This window comes from Pongo abelii, chromosome 18, assembly GCF_028885655.2.
Source record: "Pongo abelii isolate AG06213 chromosome 18, NHGRI_mPonAbe1-v2.0_pri, whole genome shotgun sequence".
NCBI lineage: Eukaryota > Metazoa > Chordata > Mammalia > Primates > Hominidae > Pongo > Pongo abelii.
The window spans coordinates 19181353-19203748 of record NC_072003.2 but is presented as its reverse complement, the minus strand read 5'-3'; the positions used below and the strand labels follow the sequence as shown (position 1 = coordinate 19203748).

At 45.3% G+C, this 22396-nt stretch overlaps 1 protein-coding gene across 3 annotated transcripts in view; it reads right to left on the bottom strand.

The window, feature by feature from the left end:
* The window catches only part of XYLT1 (xylosyltransferase 1), a 480356-nt gene that overhangs the window by 253827 nt on the left and 204133 nt on the right, over nucleotides 1-22396 (bottom strand). For 2 of the 3 annotated variants that reach the window (XM_054533549.2, XM_024241464.3), the window contains exon 2: nucleotides 1302-1340. The exons of the other annotated variant lie outside the window; for it this stretch is intronic. In XM_054533549.2, coding sequence (XP_054389524.1) covers nucleotides 1302-1340 — 39 coding nt within the window. The remainder of the gene's footprint in view (nucleotides 1-1301; nucleotides 1341-22396) is intronic. 3 annotated transcript variants of the gene reach the window in all.

The following is a 22396-nucleotide window of genomic DNA, read 5'->3' as shown; positions in this document are numbered from 1 at the left end:
ACAGGTTTGACTGTGTCTGACGCTTGCAAGCTATTCACTGTGGGGCTCTGAATGAGGCCTGTCCTGTCTATCTTCTCTCTTTACTGTCAGCCAAACCCAAAGAGCCAAGGAAATGATTAATCCAAAGATAAGAAACATCCCCTTCAGATCCGGCAGGAAAGGTAACAGTTCTATTGGTTTAAAAAGCCACCACTTGACGGACGCGGTGGCTCATGCCTGTAATCCCAGCACTTTGGGAGGCCAAGGTGGGCGGATCACAAGGTCAGGAGATTGAGACCATCCTGGCTAACATGGTGAAACCCCGTCTCTACTAAAAATACAAAAAAATTAGCCGGGCGTGGCAGCGTGCGCCTGTAGTCCCAGCTGCTGGGGAGGCTGAGACAGAAGAATGGCGTGAACCCGGCGAGGCAGAGCTTGAAGTGAGCCGAGATCGTGCCACTGCACTCCAGCCTGGGCAACAGAGACTGTCTCAAAAAAAAAAAAAAAAAAGCTACCACTCACAGGCACTTAGCACGTACCCCGGACTTTATAAACGTCATCTCCTGTGACCCTCAACCACAACTCTGCAAGGTGGGCACTATCACTGGGATGACGTTTCAGATGGGAAGACACTGGCTTAGACATTATGTGGCCCCACGAACGTCGCAGGGCTAGAAGACACAGAGGTGGAATTCCACCTGGCTCTGTTGAACTCCAAGGCCTACACTCATAGCTGCTGCACTGTCCTAGCTCCCAGGAAGGCAGAAAGCAGACAGTCAGGGCCGTGCCCTCCCTTACAAGACCCGCTGGTCATCCTCCTCCACACACGGAAACGCCACTGCAATCACAATTCCTCAGAACGGCCTAACACGCAAGCAGATGAAAGGATGCAACTTCCTTCCATATGCTGCCCTCACCGCCAAGGAATAAAAGTCCTCCGAGTTCAGGCATCAAAGAGTAGCATCTTCCCACTTCACGGTTCTCCTCTGTCTCCTCTCTCCTTTGCATGAACCTCTGCGTGATGGTTGGGCAGGAGCGAAGGACAGAGGAAAACTCAAAAGAAATGATTATGGTTCTTGCCACAGGTGGGAGGGGGTATCAGACACCTGGGTGCGAATGTGCACCCATGCACACCCACACCACTGCACACATGTGTACACTATATGCCAGTGTGTATACATACATGTGTAGGCACACACACATCCAAATGGGACAAGGGGCAGCCATGGACCTGTCCAGCCTTTCGGAGCCACGGGACAAGTCGCCCCGAGAGCTGGAATATCAAGGCTCAGATAAGTGGTCAAGACAGGAAAGGTACTTACCTGAGTCTCCAGGGTGATGAGCGGACTCGGGTGTGGATCCTGTGGGATGAAAGGAGAAAATGCACGTGAGGAGTGGAAAAAAGTTAACTTACTATCCCAGCATCACTTTCTTTCTTGTTTTTTTTTTTTTTTTTTTTTTTTTTTTTTTTTTTTTAAGAGACAGGGTCTCGCTTTGTTGCCCAGGCTGGAGAGCAGTGGCATGATCATAGCTCACTGCAGCCTCGACCTCCAGGGCTCAAGTGATCCTCCCACCTCAGCCTCCCAAGTAGCTATGACTACAGGCATGCACTATCATGCCAGGCTTTTTAAAAAAATTATTTTTGTAGAGATGGGGTCTCGCTATGTTTCCCAGGCTGTTCTCCAACACTTTGGCCTCAATGATCCTCCCACTTCGGCCACCCGAAGTGCTGGGATTATAAGTGTGAGCCACCACGCCAAGCTCCCAGCATCATTTTCAAACAAAGCTTGATTTCCCCAGTGCTCAAGCCACCCCACGGGGAGGGCAGCCCAACCTGTGTCCTCCATTCTACAGAGACATCAGGACAGCTTGGCCCAGTCTGCAGGCCGCCCCAACACTTCCTCTCACGCACAAGTGATGAAAGAAGCTGAAGTTTTTGTGAAGGAAATGCCCACATGGAGATCACACAAAACAACAAAATGTAAAGAAAAAAGAAACAAGACACCCTTGCCAAATAGCTCAACGTGCATCCAAACCCTCTATAAGAAGAGTTTGGCTCTGTAAGAGGATTAGGAATAAACCAGAAAGAATATAAAGTCCTGACTAGGGACAAGGCCATCATCAATTTGTGTCTGATCTTGGAAAGAACAAGGCAAGGAATGAGAGTGAGCAGCTTAATTTCTGGTTTGAGGAGCACATTCCAATGGGCTGGGGAAGGTCTTTTTTTAGGACAGAGAAGGCCAGAGAAATGTCCTATTCATTCACTCTCTACAAAAGCCGATTGACTGGGAATGCTTGGTGGTACTGTCTCGGGTCATTAAGCATGAACCCTTTGGGTTGGAGGAGAGACAGGGAGGGTACAGGAGGAGGAAAAGACTGATGGGAGGAGGTGGTGATGTCCAGTGAGTGGTTTCCAAAGAAAACAGGAAACCCAGCACATGAAGGCTATTTCTGTCTATACCACGTCTGCTCTGAACTTAATCATCTTGGATTTATAATTCTGGGAAAAACAACCTCAAGCTTCCTCTGACAGAGAATGGGCATGATTTTAGGGCCCGGAAGTACACATCCAGTTTGAAGCTTTGCTTTCTCTTAGCAGATTTTCCACCACGGGGTTTTAGGAAGCCATGCAAATAAGTTAGCAGCAGCCCACTGTCCCATACTGTGAACATGAAGGAAATGCAGGGAAATTGGAACTTTCTAAATCCCTTCTCTAGGTGAGCTGCCATTCACTGTCTTGATGACTGTTCTATGGTATCTTTGTAATGATGCCCAATTCTGAGGAGTGTAAGAGGCACGATCTCAGAAACATGGTGAGCTCTGCTCAGCTCTGTCCTTTACGAAGAGGAATTCGTCGTCCCCCAACTCCAATTCTGAGTCCAACTCCCAGTAATTCTCCATTGGTGTAACTGAAAGAAAACTGCCAAGAGAACATCCCACTCTAATTCTCACATTCCCCCAGGCATTGAGTCTTCCTCATACCCAAGAAAACATGGAGGGGAACATGTTCTCCCCGTCTCCCCACATTGCAGCCTTGACCTATAAAGGAATCTGGGGAAGTCATGAAGGAGCTGTTTTGGGCCTGTCTCTTCAAATCCTTACTGATTCCTTCCCAGGGGTGAAGAAGTGGCAGCTAGGATTGGTAAAACCTGACATTCATAGAGCAACTTTCTTTTGATCAGGCAGGTTTCGTATCACTCGCATGCAGAAAGAGTCTACTCTGTACTTCCTGTTTCCCTGTGTTGGGGCACGACCCATTTTTGTCTTTGGGAAGCAAGATCATCCTCCTGGTCTGTGGGTGGCAGCGTGAGTCAGACCTGGTACGTGCTTAGTGGGCGAGAGCATGCAACATCTGCTGTTCAGGTCAGAGTAGTCTGTGTCTGTCTGTCTGTCCATTCAGATCTTACCACCTCGATTTTGATTATAAGATAAGAAGCTGCATCTCAGCCTCAAAATTAGCCTCAATCTCCAAGCCAAGTCCTAGCAAAGCACCAGACTGGGGTGTTGGGTGCATGCCCAGATTAATTAAGCTGTACTTCACAGACCATTTGGCTATTGTCTGAGACTTATGCTTCATTGCTTAGAATCTCCAAGAGGTTGAAGAGGGGAGAACGCCATCCTGACCCCTAAAAGCAGCTCCAATGGACAAGACTTTCCTTGGGAAGTCACGGGAAATCTCTGTCAACTGTGTTGACAAAATCAAGAGCCTGATCTCTAGACACAGTGAAGCATCAGCTCTCTATTTGATGTTCCAAAATCAGAGACCTTATCAGTGCATGGTGAGGGATCCAAGATTCAGAAGATTCTGGAAAGCAAAAGCACAAATGCTATCCATTTAGCATCTTCATTAACTAACCGGGAAGAAGATAAAGTCCTCACAAGGGGCCACATCATTAATACTTGGGTTTCACTTGCCAACATTATTATGTTCTCCTCCCTCTGCACGCACTGGAAATAGAAGACTCTCCCTAAAGAGCCTCAGTCCAGAGGATTCAAGGTATGACTATATATCTGTGAGGTCTCGCTTTCAGCAACATCCTCCTTAATTGGAAAGGCTAACGAAGTGGAACCAGGTCAATGATGCTGTCTGCCTAATCCATCGTGTCTGTCTAAATTGGGCCTCTTTGGTTTACAGTAGAGTAAATTCCTGTCCATCAGAGGAAAGCCTCCTGGAGGCCAAAGGGGAATTTACAATGCACGTGCATGCTACAGTGGAGTGCTTTTAGAATCTTAATGCAGGTACCAGTAACCATGGAACCGCCTACAACAAGGAAAGCCCTTTCCTATCATCTATTGCAATGGCTCAGTTGGGGAAGTCAAATGGGGAACCAGGTGCACTGAATTGGTGGCCCTCATTCCTCACAGCTCCTAGATCCATGCCCTCTGGTCATGTGACTCGGCAGTTCTTTGCTGTGTGCTTCTCCAGCCCTTAAGCTTGGGTTTGCCCATTTGACTGCTTTGCCCAATGGGAGGTTAGTAGATGTGGCATAAGCAGAAGGTTGAAATATGCTTAGGTGATGAAGTGTGGCCTACTGTGTTTTTGCCATTGCCACAAGAGATCATGTCCCCAGTACCTTGCTGGTCCAAGGACGATGCCAGACACGTGAAACAGACCTGTACACAATCTACAGCCTGGAGCCACGCCCAGCCTAGATCAGCCAACCCCCTGCCAACACACAGAAAATATATGCTTCTTGTTTCAAGCCACTGAGTTTTGAAGTCATTTGTTATACAGCATTACTGTGGCAGTAACTGATACACTTTCTAAACACTGACCTCGATAGATCAAAAAGTGTTGTCACCAACACTCAGAGACTCAGAACCTAAATAACACATGCTCTCTCTCTAACTCTGCAAATGCATCCCAGGAACCTGAAATAACTACAGCTAATAGCGATCATTTATAGAGGGCTTTCTAGGTGCCAGGCCCTGTGTGCTAGCTGTACCATTACATCAAGCAAGGAAATAAGTGACCATTGACCATCAGGATCTTGCATGCCTCTGAATTAGCCTTCAATCCCGTGTGCCCAATATACCAGTCCTTCTGAATTTATTATGTAGATACCAACACAACATGACAGGAAATGATTACTCAGAATCCTTTTGCCTGAAAATACATACAGTTTTCATTCCTTTGGTTTATTCTTAACTTTGTCCTATGGGCATATTACTTGACTGAAGTTCTGAACAGTTGAATACTAGCAATAAATGACATTTGTTAAGTTCTCACTACTATGTTCCAGGCACTGGGCTTAACTTCTATGCATGTATCATTTCGTTTACCCCTGTAATAACCCTAAGAGGTAGATACTATCATTATCACTATCATTAGTATAGAGATGGAGAAACTGATGACCAGAGACACTGGTAACCTGTCCGAGTCACACAGATGCTGTTGAAAGCCTGGATTTGATCCCAGCATCTTACACTGGAGAACACTGGGTTCCACTCTTTCACAAGAGCTCTGTTGGAAAATACATTATTACTTTAGACAAAATAACCCTACAATTTTTGGATAATGTCTATCAAAATCAAGAATACTTATAGCAAATAAGCAGTACCACCTTAACAAATACCGGAATCTTTTTTTTTTTTTTTTTACCATCTGTCTTTTTTAAAAAGGTAGTGGACATGGTTGAACAGAAATTAGCACACATATCATGACTAGAAACAAAACAGTCACTTTGCCACAGCAAGGAACCGTGTAAAGTTAGCTAAATCAATCTACACGTGTTTACTAAGTTCCAATTTAGTAGCTAGCTCTATGCATGGCAGGCACCATGAGGGAGACAGAAATGAGTTTAAAGTGACTCTGTGTGCACTGCTATTCCCAAAGCTAACTGTTTAAATAAGAGGCAAGAGCCTGATTACAGGTCTTAGAGCAATGAAACTTGTCAACACCTCAAAAGTCTTGCTTGTAAGACCAAGAAGCCAGGCTCAAGGCCAAAGGCGTAATTTTAACAAGAAATTAAGCCCCAAAAAAGAAAGTAGAGAGAGGAGGAGGACTTTGTTCGTTATCATTCCACACATGCATCAAACCTATCTGGCTCTCCTGGCAGATTCTGAGCCCTGAGCTAAGCCTCAGCCATTGGAAAGCGTGTTCTCTTCCCTTTGCTTTGAGGATGTTCAGAAGACAGCGCTTGTTCTTCGGTATTAGGCAATCACATTGGTGTAGAGATAATGACCCTGGGACTCATGCCTTCAGAGCCAGATGTCTCCGTGAAGCCCACCAAATCAACAACATAGACAATGGACATTTACATGCCACCTTCTTCCACAGACGCTCCCAAGGAACACTTCAGAAGGCTGGCTTGGTGCTTTCTCTCCCCAAGAGCCCTCCAATTAAGGCCAGAACTGGGAATCTTCCACCATCAAAAGATGGTGTCTCACTGTCACTCATCATCCAATCACCAGATAACTTGGAAAATCTAAGAAACTCTTCTTCAGATTGCAGATCACAGCGAATGAAAACTTACTCATGACTTGAGCCTGATGGAGAATGTCCAGCTCTAGCCAAGTCTGAATGCCCAGCCAGAAACCTAAAGGGACACTGTCACTTAGCTGCAGGCCTGGTGCAGGACAAAGATGAATTGTTCAGTGGGAAAAGACTGCAGGTTTAGGGGTCACCCCAGGGTTCAAACCATACATAACCACTGTATTCGTTTGCTAGGGCTGCTATAATCATACACAGGCGAGGTGGCTTAAACAACAGAGATTTATCTTTTCACAGTTCTGGAGGCTGAAAGTCCAACGTCAAGGTGTCTGCAGGTGTGGCTTCTGAGGTCTGGAATTCTCCTCTTAGCTTGTAGAGATGGTGGCCTTCTCACTGTTTCCTCACACAGCCTTTTCTCTATGCATCCCTGGTATCTATGTGTCAAAATTTCCTCTTCTTTTTGGGGGGGCAGAAATGGAGTCTCGTTCTGTGGCCCAGACTGGAGTGCAGTGGCACAATCCAAGCTCACTGCAACCTCTGCCTCCTGGGTTCAAGCGATTCCCCTGCCTCAGCCTCCCAAGTAGCTGGGATTACAAGTGGTTGCCACCATGCCCAGCTAATTTTTTAGAATATTTTTAGTAGAGATGGGGTTTTACCATGTTGGCCAGGCTGGTCTTGAACTCCTGACCTCAAGTGATCCACCTGCTTCAGCCTCCCAAAGTGCCGGGATTACAGCTGTGCACCACCATGCCAGGCTAATTTTTGTCTTTTTAGTAGAGATGGGCTTTCGCCATGTTGGCCAGACTGGTCTTGAACTCCTGACCTCAGGTGATCTGCCTGCTTCACCCTCCCAAAGTGCTGGGATTAAAGACATGAGCCACCAGGCCTGGCTCAAATTTCCTTTTCTTATAAACAAACCAGTCAGATTGGATGAGGGCCCCATTAATTTAATGTAATCACCTCGGTAAAGGCCTTATCTCCAAATAGTCACATTTTGAGGTATTGGGGGAGGAAGGGTTTCAACATATGAAATTAGGGTGGGGGGGTACAATTCAGTCCATAACAACCACCTAGCACCACTTGTGACCTTGGGCAAAGTCCTTAGCTTCTGTGAGCTTTATTTTTCTCACTGATCCCACGTAAACAGGTAGGATTATACTTGCCAACAGAGCTACCGTAACAAAGTGGAAAACAGATTTTCTGGGACCTTTTTGTAAGGGATACTATTAATAATTATACAAGCTTAACAGGTATAAACCCATACTGTCCCAGGAAACCTTCTAAGATAGTCTCCTCCTTGTCTTGAACACAGCATACCACTGCCATCATGAGTTGTCATGAACATTAAATAAAAACAGATACTGTACATAGTTACAACCTCAAAAATGATTTCTTCCTCCAGGCTTACAAAGGCTGAGACATATTCCTCTACACTCAACCCTACTAAACCACAAGCCTTCTGAACGGTAAGTTACCGTAGACACGAATGCAACCCATGTCACGTGACGGCAGTGAAATGAGCACATTTAGCTAATTCGTTTTGAATGCTTACTTTGTGCCAAGCATATGAAATTCCTGCAACGCTGCCAAGGGAGGTATCATGATCCCCATTTTATAGATCAGATAACTGATACTCTCAGAGAATAATTCGCTCAAAAACACAGGGCTAATCAGGAATGGAGCCAGGAGCAGTAAGCAAGTTTGTAAGTTGCCAGAAACTAGTCCTTTAACCAATATCCTGGTGTTAATCAAAAGTATGAACTTACTGAATCAGAATCTCTGGGCAAGGGTCCAAGGAATCTACATTTTTATTAAACACCCTTGGGGGATTCTTATGTACGCTGAACTGGAGAGACTCTACGTGATACCTAAACTCTACCATGTGTAATGCAAGACTGAAAAAAAGCCTCCAAACTGACAAAGAATACGATTCCTGCCTCTGATCCCCAGCCAGCCATCAAGTGTCGGATGCATGCACGAAACTCTTAAGAGCGTTGGTGTTCACGCTCTGCACCCCCAAGAAATTTCCAGGATGGGTGCAAAGTGTTCCCTTCTCCCCACTGTGGTGAAGGGATCTGCCTTGCCCTAAAAACCTGGCTACCACCCTCCACTTTCCAGCATTTCCTCCTCAGGGAAGTGGGACTCTTTTTCAACTCCTCCTTCTTAGGTTCTCATTGCAGCAACCAAGGTGTTGCATGACGGGGCTTTCTCTTCAGATGTCCCCATGGGATTTCACAGTGGCTCCTAAGACGAAGGCTGGGCACGTGCAGGGCAGGCGGCATGGGGTGATGAGGGAGGGATGCCAGTGATACAGAGGTGACCTTGTTCTCTAAAAAAGACTGCATTTGGAATGTGAATGCAGGCCAGAATCACACAGCCCTTACCTTGTTGGAAAATGTGAACTCACCTTCAAATAGGGCTCAGGGGAGAAAACAGAAACCCCACAGAGATAACAAGAGGATTCTCAATGTTTTACAGAAACGTTGGCAGTTAAAACTGGGTGGATTGCACGCTTTCTCTCTTTTGTATTAAAAGTTTAAAAAGCTGGTCTTTTTGCTATCCTACATTCATTCAATATTTTTTAGCCCAGGCCCCAGAAATGAGCAATAGAACCTTAAAATGAAGCTTAGGCCCTTGGAGATGGTAATTCGTCACCCACAGCCTTGGACGATAGAGAAACCACAGACTCATGGAAACTCGGGAATTATCTTAATGCTTCTCCAGCTTGGTATGTGTATCCTTGAGCACAAATGGTTATCAAAAATCTAAACTCCTGTACATAATACTTTGTTCTGTGTGCGCCTCAAGGGGTTTTGTAATTCTTTAAAAAGTACACAGAATTACCATCTTAGAATTACAAGGTTTTGAAGAAACCTACCTGAAAAGATTAGAGGCTTGAGCTACAGAGCGTTAAGACAGGAATGCCCAACTGGTGGCCTGTGGATGCTTCAAGCTGGTTTGCTTTTTTTGGCCTGCAGCCTTGATGAAATACTTGAAATCATTGCCAATGTTTTAAAACCAGGATACTTCACATGCAAATCTAGATTTCTCACGTCTCCTTTAAGAACAGAAGATTTAGCAACATTGTATGTGTATTCTTGCAAGAAAACAGCTCCAGACTGAGTAGCTGGCCTGGCTACTGCAAGCAACAGAATTTATCACCCCCATATTAATGCAAACTGCCTAAGGTCACATAGCTAGTCAATATTGACAATAATCAAAATACCAGCTAACATTGTTCTCACACTGAATGCCAGGTATTACTGTAAGGGGTTTGTAAATACTATCTTATTTAAGTCTTACAACTGGCTGGGTGTGGTGGCTCACGCCTGTAATCCATGGAGGCCAAGGCTGGTGCAGATCACTTGTGGTCAGGAGGTCGAGACCGGCCTGACCAATATGGTGAAACCCCATCTCTACTAAAAATATAAGACTTAGCTGGGTGTGTTGGTGCCCACCTGTAGTCCCAGCTACCCGGGAGGCTGAGGCACGAGAATAGCTTGAACCCTGGGGGCAGAGGCTGCAGTGAGCCAAGATCGTGCCACTGTACTCCAGCCTGGGTGACAGACGGGGACCGTGTCTTAAAATAAACAAACAAACAAACCTTACAACAACTCCAGGAGGCAGGCATCAAAAGCCCCATTTTACAGATGGTGCAATTGAGGCTCAAAGGAGAAGTAATTTTTTCAAGGTCATTCATTAGTGGGTGGTGAAGCCAGGATTTGAAACAGGGCATCCTTTTGGACCACTAAGCTACACTGCTTCCCAGTGGTACAACCATATCTTGAATTGGAATCATTAAACCACAGTTCATGGTTCTATCAGCATCTGGCACTAAGAAGCCATAAGGAGCACTGAATTGGATCAGGTGCTCCTCATACTAGATGTTCTCATTTCCTTGCTGTGAGTCTTCAGGTTGACTACTTCACTAGTTCCAGTGGTTAATGGTAATAATAATCACCATCATCATCTCACACTCATTGTGGAGCACTGACTGAGATGTTCTACCAGAGCCTGGCTCAGTCCTGACAGAGTGCGTGGGCCACCAATGTTAGTTCCTCTTAGAAGACAATTGGCGACACTTTACAGCGTTTTGCTTTTCACAGCTCAGAGGCATTTCAGACCATAAACAAGACCTGCCACGTGCCAAGAAGGCAGCCTTTACCCTACACGGCCCAACCCGACACGGCCCAGACAGGAAGTGCTGGCTAAATCCCACCATGCTGCAAATCTTTCTAAAGGTGGCCACCCAGGCTGTGTTTGAACACACATCTTCCTGGAGCTGGGAACACAAGCCACATCTATACTTCATCCCAATAATTAGCTTTTCCCAGGCACAGGCCACAGCACCTATCAATTTTGCACCCACTTGCTGTGGTCACCAAGATGGCAGGTGGCCCAGCTGGAACCAATACTGCCAAGTGTCCCACAGACATTGTCTGGAGTTCCAATGATACTATGTGACTTCTGGGACTGCTGGGTGAGTTCTCTGTTCCACAGGAAAATAGTTCAGATTTGAGCTCCAGAATCCAAAATCGTGAGTTCAAGAAAAGCACTTAGAGGTGTAGACCAGTTATGCAGCGACTTCACAATAAGTTGCCCGAGGCAGCTGTTACTAAGCAGTCCACCTGGCCTCAAATTCTCAATACGGCCCGAGGAGCAGATATTATTAATAGATTCCAGTTTCCCTAGATGTCCGTCCCTGACCTGAATCAAACCCACCACTGTCTGGTGAGGCATGGGAGATCCAGGAGGAAAGGCCTATTTCCTAAGGGCTACACACAGTTTGGATTAAAATTCAGTGTAGAATTTCAGTTTTTTGATACCAAATCTGGAGTTCATCCCATTTTGCCAAAATAAATTTCTATGCACATCCCTCCCTGCTTTTCTTCACTTCCTCCTCTTTTGCTCCTTCACAAGAGCCTCTGACCAGGACATCTTTTGTTCGAAGATACAGGAAAACTGTGATTCAGCAGTGCTTCGCGTCTGGAATGACTCCAAAAGGCCACACACACAGAACTGCCGACACAAACTATGGGGGGTGGAAAAAACGATCCCAGGAGGTGGGGAGTGGAGAGCTTTGCAGTCCCAGGCTACAGCTCGGGATGTGGAGCTGCCTTCCTAGGACAGAAGAGAGACGCTGAGAACACCTGGCTGGAAGGTGGCCCTGCAGGGGACAGATGGGCCTTCTACATTTAGAGTCAGGATAGAGTCAGAAAGCTTCAGCAGGGGAGGGACTCTGCCTGCAGCCTGTCCCCTCAACCTCCTCTAATATTTCTTAATGAAATGATAGTGACAATGAAGATGACAGCCTTGATGACAGTGCCCAGTAGACCGCTATCATTGGTTAAGTCCTTACGAGATACCATAATTCACCATTTATGGGCATTACTTCAGTAAACCCACATTCTATCCTCATGAAGTGGCTGTTCCCAGAAGGCCATAAAGACTGGAAAGATAGATTATTTTTTTGTTTGTTTTTACTTTAAAAAAAAAAAAGATAGGGTCTTGCTCTGTTGCCCAGATTGGCATGCAGTGATGTAATCATGGCTCACCACAGCCTTGAACTTCTGGGCTCAAGCAATCCTTCCACCTCACCCTCCCAAGTAGCTGGGACTACAGGCCTGTGCCACCATGCCTGGCTAATATTTCATTTTTTGTAGAGATGGAGTCTTCCTATGTTGCCCAGGCTGGTCTTGAACTCCTGGTCTCAAGTGATCCTACTGCCTTGCCTTCCTGAATTGCTGGAATTACAGGCATGAGTCAATGTGCCCAGTTTGCTTTTTCTCTTGATGACGTTATATATTTCCTTGTTCCTGGATTATGAATACCCTGTAGTACTGTTCCTAATTTATATAGGAGGAAACTGAGGCTCAGAGAGTTTCAAGACTTGGTTGAAAGCCACAGAGCCAGGCCCATTTAACCTTAATATCTTCAGAGAAGTTTAAAAAAAAAAAGAAAAAAAGGTAACCAAAACACGTGGTTGTGGTATGGTGTGATCTGCATGGTGCACAAAAATTCTTCTTCTTTTTTTTTTAGATGGAGTTTCGCTTGTCACGCAAGCTAGAGTGCAGTGGCGTGATCTCGGCTCACTGCAACCTCCACCTCCCGGGTTCAAGCGATTCTCCTGCCTCAGCCTCCTGAGTAGCTGGGATTACAGGCACACGCCACTAAGTCTGGCTAATTTTTGAACAATACATTTTTTAAAATTAGGTGCCAGCACTTAAAATTTAGGGTGAAGTCACGATATTCTGATTAGTGGCTTTTTGTGAAATGTGGAAAGATCTGACCCACTGGGTAAGCAGGTCCACTTAAGGCAGGCACATCCCCTTCCGTTTGCCACAACCCCACCCTGCCCACCTGGGCTGAGCCCTGAAAGCATCTAAGTTTATGACCTCCCTATCCGTTCACCACCATATCTTACCCCCCTCCCCCACAAAGGAAGGTACCATATTACTCCATGAACATGACTCCAACCCTCACCCGCCAACCTCAAGAAGAGAAGTTCGGGATCCCATGACTTCACAGCAGAAACAGAAAAACACAAATAATCCATAAGTAAGTTGAGCACTGAGGTTAATACACACAGGAGCATCTTCCTCTAGCTCAACAGTCTTGACTTTTCAGGGCCGTGACCCAGGAGGGAGGTGCCCGTGCAGAAGGCAGAACAGGAAGATGTTCTTAGCACCCACTGTTTTCTCTTCCTGCACAGCCGCCTTGGGCAGCTGCCTGTGAAGAGCCTGGCTGTTTTTCTCCTAGCTCTCTCGGAAGGAAGTGCTCTCATCACCCACGACAACAGAGTTGGCCCGAGGAGCCAAAAACGTGCACAGGGGCTCCAAGCCCAGCTCTCCTTCTGTTCAGGGCAGCCTCAGAGGCAGGAAGATGGGAAGAAAGTATGGCCTGGGATAGAACATCCTGCGAGACCCTTACAAAGCCCCAGCTGTGGGGGAAGGGAACGACAGGAGGGGGCCAGAGGAAGGGGGTCCAGGACACACCAATTTTGTACAATGAGCTCCTTTCATCCGTGAACAGAGGACTCTCCTCAACTCTGTCTCAATGGCTTTGTTTCCGAAACGATCAATTCTACACCCAGAAAGCCAAATTTGCCAGACCTCGTGCCAAGGTCAGGCAAGAGCCTGAGATCCCCCAAGCAAGTTGATCATCAACACGCAGGAGACGACGCTGTGCTAAGTCCCATTTGGCGGATCCAAAGCTTACGAACGATCCGCTTTTATTTCCACGCTTTCTGCGGTGGGGCGGGGTTGGGGGACCCTCGCTCACATGCGTGCCACGCTTGGTGGAACTGTAGGCTGTATTCAGGAGAGTAAGTGTTACTTTCCCAGGGACTTCATTGAGACATCTGCGGGGAGGGCAGGATGAGAAAGAGCTGGAGAAACAAGATGCAAGGTAAAGTGTGTGGTCTCACATTGAACACATTCATGAAGTAGTGGGAAGTAACCCTAGTGACTCAGCAGTGGCCTCTGTGTAGCCAGCACTTTGAGAACACGATCTTCATGGGCTGACTGCAGAGGTGGCCAACAGAAACTGGAATCTACAAGCAGTATTCAGCTCAGGCATAGTTTGTTCAGCCTGCACAATGTTTTAAAAAGAACAACAAAAACCTACATAGGATGCCAATACTTCACATTCAGGAGGTTTCCCATAAAACTGCAAAGTTCTGGCATTTTTTGGAAAAAATCAGCAGACCTAGCTACACAAATCCAGCATCTTCCTAAGGGACTGCCTTTCTGGCACTGGGAAGCAGCCATCTCTCTTAGAAGTGTCACAGGCCCTCCTGCTTGCCGCAGTCCCCACCCCAGACACGTGTCCTTCACTTACGGCTGCCAGTGTGGCTGCTGTGGGCATCGGTGTTTGTAATCTCTGGTTTAGTGGGTCCTAAGCTAAGCCCAGCACTTTCAGCTGGAGGACCTGAGGTTAGAGAGAAGGACGGGATATGAACCATAGACTGGTTGTAAAGTAACGTGGCTGCAAAGTCCAAGAATAATTTAACTCAAGAAGCACCTATGAACGCACACACAAGAATACAAGGCAGAGAGCAAAGTTGACTCCCATGGATAGGGGTGAGAGTACTGTCTTCTCATCAGCCCCTGCTACATAGTCTTTTGACAACTAGTCCCACTTCCCCAGGACCAGGGACTATCTTCTTTGTTTTTATGCTTAATGAAGTCCTAAGACTGCCACATAGAAAGCACTTGGTAAATTCTTGTTGAACCAAAATCAACGGAAACCCAACTCATGTTATAGGTGGAATCTGAGAGATGTATGCTGAGAACTCAGCCAACTTTTGAGCTGTAGGATGTTTTCCTTACTGTAAGTCAAGGCAAGTCCTCCCTATAAAGAAGAGTTTGGGGTATAAATGACACAGGAGAAGGAGACAAGCTCAACCTACTGATTGGCTAACGTCTGAGATGAGGAAGCAGAAAGGTTAGTCTTTACAGGATATGTAGCATATATGATGAGCTATGGTCTGTTAGGAAGGTACTACATGTACTAATTTCATAAAATTAAAGTATGTTCCAACTTATCAAAGGATGCAAAAACTCCACAGAAGGAAGGAAGGACCTCATGTGGTGGCAGGTGCAGCATATTTTACTGCAACCTTTCTAGGTCTAAAAGGGTAAAATGAGGTTTATCACATCTGCTTCTGCTGTGTATAGCCATGGCTAGTTTTCTCCAGCTCTGTATATTAAGAGAGAGAGAGAAAGAGAGAGAGAGAGTGTATGTGTGTGAATATGCATGTGTGTACACACACATTTGTGAGCATTCACATGCACATACAGGTATGCATGTGTGGTCTCTCTCATTCAACACCTCCCAAAAAAAGTTGCTATGGGATCTGTAGATTTTGTTTGCCGAGTATCCCTAATTTTGGAATTCTCTCTGTTCTAAGTTACCCCACTCTTGGTACTAATTTCAAACGGCTGTGGGGGAGGGGAGGCTAGCTTCAGACGAGATTCCACTATGCAGAGTTTTATTTCTGAGCTGCAATAGAAGCAGGAAAAACATGCAGCATCCCATCTCTGCACTTTGCATTTAGTTATAATTATTCATGCAGGAGCATCTTTAAACACTAAACGAGGGAAATATTACAGTTGTTCTGATTTCACATGCTAACTGTGTTTACATGCTAACAGCATTTCTCAGGGACAATTATCTTATTACTAGTGCACTAATCTTTTCAATCTTTTCAACACAGTTTACAGGTGCAGACTTCAAAAATTAAGGCTAATTAAGACCCTGCTTTCAGCAGGTACAGTAAACCACTCACATTCCAACAGGGTAAAAGAAAATCAGTTTAGGGGAAAGGGTGTTAGAGGGGCAAAGTGTCAATGGCAGACAGAATACATTAGATAGTTTCCAACAGTGTGAGGACTACAATTCTCCCAACGCTAACGTTCAAGAACAAGTTCCATTAATGGAAAGGCCTGTCAAATTCAGGACCAAGGACAGCTGGTCTGGCCCATTTTTAGGAGAAAGTGGGTATTTTACATTCAATTATCCGTTTCCATTCATTATGTTCTTCCGTATGACTTCAGCATAGAATAGTGGCTAAGAACATGGAAACTTGTACCAGAGTCTCTGTGTACAAATGCCAGCTCATTTATTTTCCGTTTGAACTTGAGCAAATTACTTGAGATCTTGGTGCCTCAGTTTTCTCATATGCGAAGTAGGAATAATACTAATGACATATCCCTACTTCCCAGGTCTGTTATTAGGATTAACTGAATATCTGTAAAGCACTTACAACAATGTCTGATCATAATAATCATCAAATACGTATTTCTTTTAAAAAGTGTGGTCTATAAGTACTAACAACAAACATCTGTTTTCTAACACGTTCTTGACCTCACATGTACTCACCGCATTATGGGCCATTTGAGGGCTGCTAATATATAATCATAGCTATATTTATTGTGCCTATAAGCAATACATTCTCCAGTTACTTGCCCTGCTATCTCATTAGCTGCCATATAAAACCAGCACCTTGGATCGTCCAATATTATTTTTTGTTTTGTTTCGTTTTAAATCACAGAGAAGCAGAATGCTCTCTGAAGGGCTGTTGTTGGCATCCATATTCACAGTCCAGCTTCTCAGATCCCAAGCAAAAGCTCTGGCATCCCAAGCTGTGGCGTCTGAGAAACCAGTAATCAGTGTCTACAGTGCTCGGGCCACTGACGTTCATCAGGCACCTACTATGCGCCTCAACCTAGGCTTGAGAGGCTGCTTTTTGAATGCTCACACCAACTCTGTGGGGAAGATAATGCTGGCCCCATTTTATAGATGAGGAAACTGAGGCTTCAGACAATTCTACAGCCATAAAACTTGTGAATAAAACAAAGTTACCATATAGTACATGTGTTTCATTCTCTCCAGCAACATGCTTTTAAGCTAGCTGGTGGAATTTCTCAAGATGATGAATACTATTATTTTTACTAGTTGTAGAACTCATAATAATGGCTGTTACCATCAACACCAACATATAGTATGTGCTAGGCACTGACATATTTTACTCATTTAATTCTGACAACTGCCCTTAAGGAATGGACTCCTATCAGCCTCTATTTACAGATGAGGGACCTGGGCTCAGAGAGGTTATGCCACGTGCCCAAAGTCGCACAACTGCACAGTTTTGGAGCTAGAATTTGACCAAATTCAGGAGATCTGGCTCGAGAACACTGCTCGTGAACACTATTCTCCAGCCTCTCGTAATACCTATAAAATTCAACAACTGTCTCCTTCTCAATGGTCACATAAGGTATCTATAACAAGATAGCTAGAGGGAGTATTGATTCCATCATCTTACATCAAACAACTGATTGCAAAGTTGGTGATTTAGTTAGATTTGTGATAAATGCTGCCAAAGGTGAGAATGTAGGGACAGAAAACACAGGAACTTCATCCAGGAGAGAAGATCAGACAGGTTCTTTCAGAAAGGGAGAATTAAACTGGCCGCCAAAGAATGAGTGAGAATCAACTTGTCCAAGGTAGAGGAGAGGACAAGCATTTTAGGCAGAAGGAGAAGCATGAATAAAGGCTCTGTGGTGGGAAGGCACTCATAATTTTGAGGATACAAAGAAAGGAAGTCTGAATCTAGGATCAACATTGAGAAGGTGAGTAGCATAAGATAAAGTGGGAGGATTTGGTGTAGGGGCCAGCAGGTCAGGGAGTCCCTTTGGGCGCTAGGAAGGAGCTTGAGTCTTATCCAAAGAGCAACAGGGAGTCACTGCCAAAGTTCACGTGTAGGTCGATTTGAATCTTCATCAGGATCAGCCTTCAGTCCTACTCCCTAGATTATAATATTTGGCTTTTACATAATCAGATCCAAAGGTACTTCTGAAAACCAACTCAGTGAATCAGCACACTGAAGATTTTCAAAATAAGTCTCAAATAATTCCTATTCCCCATTTTTAGGGATCATGATACAACCCACACGGTCTAAGACATTATGTTGCTACTACCTACCATGCCATACTAATTATTCAGCCTTCAGTATTGTTATTACAGACCAAAAAAACAAAAAAACAAACAAAAAAAAAACCAAGAGGTGATATCTTGTAACATGAAAGTCAAAAAAAATCTTTTTTCTGTCTAAAATAGAAGGACAAAAAAAAATCAATCTAGGTTAGAAAACGTCAATTTGCAAGAGTTCTATGGCTTAGGAAAATGGCATGAGCATTTGTAGGCTGAAACAAATGAGTAGCTAAAACATCCCCTCACCACCTCCCACACATAACCAAATGGGACTGACTACTTCTGGCATGTTTCCATTTACTCACACCTACAATGTGCTAGGTGCTATGGTTTATTTCAACCCCATAACCAGTGTGACCAAGCATCCCAGCTTGCCTGGGACTGAGGATATGGGACGTTCAGCACTAAAAATCAGGCATATCCCAGACACATTGGACACATTGGTGGCTCAACATGCAACAACCACAGTTATTAATATAAGGCAGACACAGGCTCAGAGAGGCAGAGACACTTGTTAACGTCACACAGCAGGTAAGGAGCAGAGACCAAGATTCAAGTTCCAATCCGTGCGACTTCAAATCCTATAATAACATTTCTTAGGCACTTACTATGGACTAGGTAGTGCTTTAAGCCCATTTAGAAGCATTATAAGCATTAATTAATCCTCACAACATCTCTATGAAGTACGTACTATTGTGGGTCTTGTTTTATAGATGGAAAATTCAAGGCTAAGATTAGCTAATAACTCACCCGAAATCCCCCAGCCAAGAAGAGGGACCTGGCTTTAGTGCCTATATTGTTAACCGGCCCATCCAACAGATCCCTGGGCAAAAGCCCTGTCGCAATGCAAAAAAAATAAAATTTTAGCTGTTTTCTTGTTCAAGATAACATTTAAAACGCACCCCCCCACACACACACACACATAGAAAAGATTAGACTAGAGGTCTGGAAAAACAAGTTGCTCTAGGTCTTACAGCCACCACAAAGCAGGAATTGCTAGTGGCTGCTGATTTACAAGCCTCTCTGGCGAATTACAAAAAAGGAAATACAGTAAGATGTGATAAGGCTGGTCAAGTTTGGTGCTCAAGGGCAGTCCATGCTCCAGAGAGGCCTGGAACATGCTCCTGGGGCCTCGTGCCCATCAGATCAATCCCCACCGGCCAGGTGGATGGGTCTGTTGTTGGGACAGGCAGCCTGGAACCACATTTCCATGCTTCAGAAGCCCGGCCTTTCAATACCATGCCCTGGGGGCACCACAGGCAAAGGCCCAGACTTGAACAACTGGAGCCACTGGTGTCCCTACGATGTATGTGCAGGGGGAGGTGGCAATGTTGAAAAGGGACGGTCATCACTGCACCACCACCATTACCATTAGCATTAATCACTGAGTGTTTTTGCTTGCGTCAGAGCCTGTACTATTAATAAACCCTGACCTGTGTATCAAACCACTTTACAGAGAAGGAAGTGGGACTGTGGATCACAGCCAGCGTTGCCCTAGGGCTTAGAGGGGCCCATCCCACTGTGCTTTCACGACCTGGTGGCAGTGGTTCTCAATTAGGGGGTGGTTTTGTCCCCCAGGGAACATTTGACACTGTCTAGAGACACGTTTGTCATAACTTGAAAGGGAGCGTGTACTGGCATCTAGAGGGTGGAGACAGGGATGGCGCTCCCTCCATATCCTGCAATGCACAGGTCAGCTGATCTTTTATCCAGCCCCAAACATCTATAGCGTGGGGCTGAGAAACCCCGACCTAAGAGGACAGAGGCAGGCCAACCACAGCCAGCCAAGCTTGCAGGTTGTGTCCTTCCAGACCCTTCCCCAGGGTACCAGCCACTCAAACTAGAAGCCAGTGCTCAAGAGGATGGGTGATGTCTCTTTTGCTCACAGCTGCATCTGAAGGGCCTAAAACAGATTTGGTGACTTGTCTTTTCTGTTAAAGAATAGGGACCTGGCCAGGCGCAGTGGCTCACGCCTATTATCCCAACACTTTGAGAGGCCAAGGCAGGAGGATCACTTGAGGTCAGGAGTTCAAGACCGGCCTGACCAAGATGGTGAAACCCTGTCTCCACTAAAAATACAAATATTAGCTGGGCATCGTGGTGTGCACCTGTAATCCCAGCTACTCGGAAGGCTGGGGCAGGAGAATCACTTGGATCTGAGAGGTGGAGGTTGCAGTGAGCCAAGGTCGCACCATAGCACTCCAGCCTGGGTGACAGAGCGAGACTGTTTCAAAAGAAAAAAAAAAATGCACCCAACCTAAGGAGCGCACAAGCTAGCCAGGTGTCAGAGACGACAATAATTAGCACGGGGAAGTGTTTCATAGGGATTAGGGGCCCAGGGTTTTGGCAACTACTAGGTAGGATCTCAAGCAATTTATTTAATCTATGTAATTCAGTTTCCTCATTTATAAAATGAGGATAATAATACAGTAACAGTATGTACATGATATAGTCGTTATGAGGAATTAGTGAGATAATGGGTGTCAAGTACATGGTAAACGCCAAATAAATCATTGCCTCTTCCTCCTCCCACCATTTCCAAATTGTTTTTATTTTAACCGTCTAAAATAATTGCTATGATGGAGCTACACGAGGGTATAGTGGGAGACAAAGGGAAAGACATACTCTTTCGTCTTCTGCTCCCCTGTAAAAGAATGAGGATTTTAAATTCTTTTTCACCCAGTTGTAACTGCCAGGGAGAAGGTGATTCCTGGAGAACAGGTGGAGATCAGTGAAAGAAGCCCAGCCGGGTACGGTGGCTCACACCTGTAATCCCAGCACTGTGGGAGGCCAAAGCGGGCAGCTCACTTGAGGTCAGAAGATCGAGACCAGCCTAGCCAATATGGTGAAACACCATTTCTTCTAAAAATACAAAAATTAGCTGGGCATGGTGGCACATGCCTGTAATCTCAGCTCCTCAGGAGGCTGAGGCAGGAGAACTGCTTGAACCCAGAAGGTGGAGGGTGCAGTGAGCCAAGATCGAACCACTGCACTCCAGCCTAGGTGACAGAGTGAGACTCTGCCTCACACACACACACACACACACACACACACAAAGTAGGTACTATTCTGGGTCTTGTTTTTATAGATGGAATAGTCAAGGCTCAGATTAACTAATAACTCACCCAAGATCCCCCAGCCAGGAAGAAGGACCTGGTTCTAGTGCCTATGTTGTTAACCTGCCCATCAAACAGACCTGTTGGGACCTCATGAGGCCAGACACCAACCCCTTGTCCTCAGCTAGACATGGCGATAGAGTTCCCATAGTCTGGATGGCAGAATCTTCCCATCATTGCAGTGGTTCAAGACGTCCAGGCTCTTTGTTCGGCGGGACAGCCAGCCTGCTCTATTCTCAGGGGAAGAGCTTTGAGAATGGCTTATGTAGCTCACTCCCCAAGATGCTTATCACCCCAACCCCACCCCTACCCAAAAAATACATTCCCATCAGGAAGGCTGGACGACCCTGCCTTCCATGGAATGGAAGCTATGATCCCATCCATTCAGTCCAGCCTCTCATAAATGCTCTGTTCCAAACATAACCAGAATAGTCAGGGAGTCCTCCAAACCCAGACATGACTTATTTTCTATTTCTAGCTTAACCACGTGATGCCTGTGAGTTTCAAGCACTGGAGCATCCCCATTCACGCTGGAACCATCTCATCTAGAAGGAGGAGGGTGAACAAGCAGCTCTGGATCAGCCCACTGGAGTTGAGAACAAGCAAAAGAATTTCTTTACCTCCCCTGAGTTTCAGCCTCAAAGAGCAGCAAAGAACCTGCAGCCCATTAAATCCAGCTGTGCTCATTGTACAAAGCGAAGAACTGAGGCTTTGGAGGACAAAGAAGATACCCAGATGATCTGCATTGCTCTTTTTCTCCCTTGCTTCTTTCTCTCTAGTTGAATTGGAATAGGTCAAACCTGTCCACAGTACTCAAATGTCACGGGGGTTTCCTCCACTGGGCATGGGGCAGAGCTTATTCTCAATAAATGTCCAGAGAATGAACAAACGTCAGCAATTAACTAGTAGGCAACTCTGGAGAGGATTTCACTTCCCCTATAATTAAACACAACAAATGGCACGAATGTTGAAGGGACAATATGCATGGGTGTGTGTGAGAGAGAGGAAGAGACTGCAGTTCCCATACCAGATAGGTATTTATTTGTTCCAAGACTTTTTTTTTCACCAAAAAATGCTTTAATATAATCACCTTTTAAATAATATACACTGTCATCTTGATTATGACAATCGGGCTTACTCAAAGAGGCCAGGACCTTGCAGAGAAATGAGCCTGAGGTTTCCTTCTGCCAGGTCACCAGTCAATGGATATTTCCCAAAAGGTGGACCTTTTAATATATGACTGCATAATTTAACCTAAAATCCTAGTTAGTATTCTAGCAAGATGTCTTCTTCTAATTGAGGTAATTTCTAGGAATATGTTGCTAAAAGTTTCCTTTTCTTCAAATAAAGCAATAACTGCCATTTATGAAGTATG